This window comes from Salvelinus sp. IW2-2015, linkage group LG3 (assembly GCF_002910315.2).
Source record: "Salvelinus sp. IW2-2015 linkage group LG3, ASM291031v2, whole genome shotgun sequence".
In the NCBI taxonomy this organism is placed as follows: domain Eukaryota; kingdom Metazoa; phylum Chordata; class Actinopteri; order Salmoniformes; family Salmonidae; genus Salvelinus; species Salvelinus sp. IW2-2015.
Window position 1 is genome coordinate 24411463 of NC_036840.1, and position 3432 is coordinate 24414894.

Below are 3432 nucleotides of genomic sequence, written 5' to 3' on the forward strand. Positions count from 1 at the left end.
GCTCAAAAAGCCTCAAATTTGCCCGGAAGGCCACCAATTTTTCAACCCTTGTATTGGTCAGCCTGTTACGTGCTTTGGTGTGTGTGTTCCCAAACAAGGACCAGTTGCGCTCTGAGGCGGCTGATGTTGGTGGGATTTGGAGGAGGATGGAGGCAATAGGGGAAAGAGCCTCAGATCCACAAAGTCCCTTCCACCAGGTGGCTGATGAGATATGTTGGCACGACTGCCATATTGCATCTCCATCCCAAAGCCCTTGCTTGGAAGTGTACTTCGCCAGACTGCCAAGAACCTTGCCCTCATTCAGGCCAAGGTGGCGAGACACAGTAGGGATGACACCATTGGCCTTGTTGATCTCTGCACCAGACAGGATGCTCTTGCCAGCGTACTTGGGGTCCAACATGTACGCTGCGGTGTGTATGGTCTTCAGGCAGAAGTCTTCACGCTTTTTGATGCATTTCAGAACTGCAGTTTCCTCTGCTTGGAGCAACAGTYAAGTGGGCAGGGCAGTACGGATGTCTTCTCTTACATCTGCAAGCAGATTCTGAACATCAGACAGGATGGCATTGTCTCCCTCAATCCGTGCAATGGCTACTGCTATAGGTTTCAGGAGTTACAGGCTGCTTACCACTCTCTCCCAAAATACATCATCCAGTAAGATCCTCTTGATAGGGCTGTCCATATCGGCAGACTGTGATATGGCCATTTCTTGGAGAGACTCCTTCCCCTCCAGGAGACTGTCAAACATGATGACAACACCACCCCAATGGGTGTTGCTGGGCAGCTTCAATGTGGTGCTCTTATTCTTCTCACTTTGCTTGGTGAGATAGATTGCTGCTATAACTTGATGACCCTTCACATACCTAACCATTTCCCTGGCTCTCTTGTAGAGTGTATCCATTGTTTTCAGTGCCATGATGTCCTTGAGGAGCAGATTCATGCATGCAATGCATGRAATGCATGAGCAGCACAGTCAATGGGTGTGATGTGAGGGTAGGACTCCTCCACTTTAGACCAAGCAGCCTTCATGTTCACAGCATTGTCTGTCACCAGTGCAAAAAAAAAGGAGAGAAGATATTTAATTTAAATTGAGTTGACTGCTTCACATTGGATGATTTCACTGAAGCAACTAAAGAAAGGGAATATTGAATGATTCCCAATGATGGCACATCGGCATCTCCCAAAAAACGTTTTTCACATACATCTGTAAAATGATAGTCTAGAAACTAAAGCCTTTGGTTGTGCTTCCTCTCGCGGCTTCCATGTCCTGCTCCCTGGACCTTCTGCCATTGTGCCACCTCTTGAACAACAGATCTCTGAGGCGCGTCATCTTGCTACTGTCACTGTTCGCACCTTGGTTGAGGATGGCTGCGTTGGTCTAAGCTCAAAAGCCTAAAATTTGCCCGGAAGGCCCCCACCAATTTTTTCACGCCTTTTGTAATTTGGTCCTAGGCCTGTTACGTGCTTTGGTGTGTGTGTTTCCCAAACAAGGACCTAGTTGGCGCTCTGAGGTCGGCCTGATGGTTGGTGGGATTTGGGAGGAGGCATGGAGGGCAATAGGGGAAAGAGCCTCAGATCCAGCCAAAGTCCTTACCACCAGGTGGCTTGATGAGAATATGTTGGCACGAAACTGCCCATATTGCATATCCATCCCAAAGCCCTTGCTTGGGAAGTGTCTTCGGCCAGACTCATTCAGGCAAGGTGGCCGAGAATACATGTAGGGATGATACCATTGGGCCTGTTGATCTCTGCAAACCAGACAGGATGCTCTTGCCAGCGTACTTGGGGTGTCCACCATGTAGCCTGCGGTGTGTATGGGTCTTCAGGCCGAAGTTCTTCACGCTTTTTGATGCATTTCAAGAACTGTTTGGCAGTTTCCTCTGCTTGGAGCACTAGTGAAGTGGGTCAGGGGCAGTACGCTGATGTCTTCTGCTACAATCTGCAAGCAGATTCTGAACATCAAGAACAGGATGGCATTGTCCTCCCTAATCCGTGCAATGGCTACTGCTAATATGGTTTTCAAGGGTTACAGGCTGCTTACCACTCTCTGCCAAAATACATCACCAGTAAGATCCTATTGATAGGGCTGTCGCATATCGCAGACTGGATATGGCCATTTCTTGGAGAGACTGCCTGTCCCCTCGCATGGAGACTGTCAAACATGATGACAACACGGACCTGCAAATGGGTGTTGCTGGGCAGCTTCAATGTGGTGCTTCTTTATTCTTCTCACTTTTGGCTTTGGTGTTAGATAGATTGCTGCTTTAAACTTGATGACCTTCACATAACTCACATTTCCGCTGGCTTCTCTTTGTTAGAGTGTATCCATTGTTGTTCAAGTGGGCCATGGATGTCCTTCGAGGAGCAGATTCATGGCTGCAATGCTGTAATGCATGAGCAGCAGGCAGTCATTGGGTGTTGATGTGAGGGTAGGACTCCTTCCACTTTAGACCAGCAGCGCTCCATGTTACAGCCCTTGTCTGGTCACCCAGTGCAAACACCTTCTGTGGTCCCAAGGTCATTGATGACTTGCACTTCAGCTCCATCTGTGCAATGTAGAGACCAGTGTGTCTGTCTGTCCCCCTTGTGTCTGGTGCTCTTGTAGAATACTGGTTGAGGGGTGGAGATGATGTAGGTTAATTATTCCTTGTCCCAAAGCAAATCGTTCGACAACCAATCTAGAGATGATTGCATATACAGTCTGCTTTCTCTATGATTTGCTTGGACCTTTCACCTTGAACTCTGTTTGAAACTCTGCATCCAGCAAATCATGAGTAGATCTAAAGGCAGTGTCTGGGTTGGGTGACGGACTGACAAGTGTGGATTGCTGCGAGTAGCGGCGGAACAGAACATTCAGAAATCCTCCTCGCCAATACACCATTGCCTGTGAGCATAATCAGAGCCGATTTGAAACCGAGTTCGCATACAGCCGAGCAAGACAGTTCCATCAGCATTTCCTGGACTCCGGTCCTCCATGATTGATGGTCTATTACAAAAAAAAAAAAAAAAAAAAACTAATTCCGTTCCATGAGCGACTTACTGACGTTTGCTATTTGATAAGGGTGTTGATTAATAATTTTTCACCTCGATATAAAGTAGAGGGACTTTTGTTCAGAGGTTGCTTGTTTGTGAGCGCTGAGGGGAACTTTGAGGCACTTGGCCAGATGGATTCTGCACTTTGTTTGCATTCTCACATGTGATTTGGAACCAGTATTTGCAAATTACACACGCTTTTCCTTCTACATTACGCTGCAGTGAAATGTCTCCACACATCAGATAGTGCCGCGCTTGGCATTTTGTCTCGTGTACAAGATTAGAAAACAATAAGTTTTAAAAAAAACAAATACTAATTCCATGTACAGATAAATAAGTTAAGCAGTTAGATTAACACAACTCTTCGTGTAAGATATAATGTTTTAAATGAAACGCGTTATG

General features: G+C 46.6%; 1 protein-coding gene across 1 annotated transcript in view; it reads right to left on the bottom strand.

Annotated features, from left to right (window-relative positions):
* The window catches only part of LOC111980571 (ephrin-B2-like), a 27610-nt gene extending 27210 nt beyond the window's left edge, over positions 1-400 (bottom strand). The window contains exon 1 of the mRNA XM_070449571.1: positions 270-400. Within this exon, the coding sequence (XP_070305672.1) occupies positions 270-400 (131 nt within the window). The remainder of the gene's footprint in view (positions 1-269) is intronic.
* Between the last annotated feature and the right edge of the window lie 3032 nt (positions 401-3432).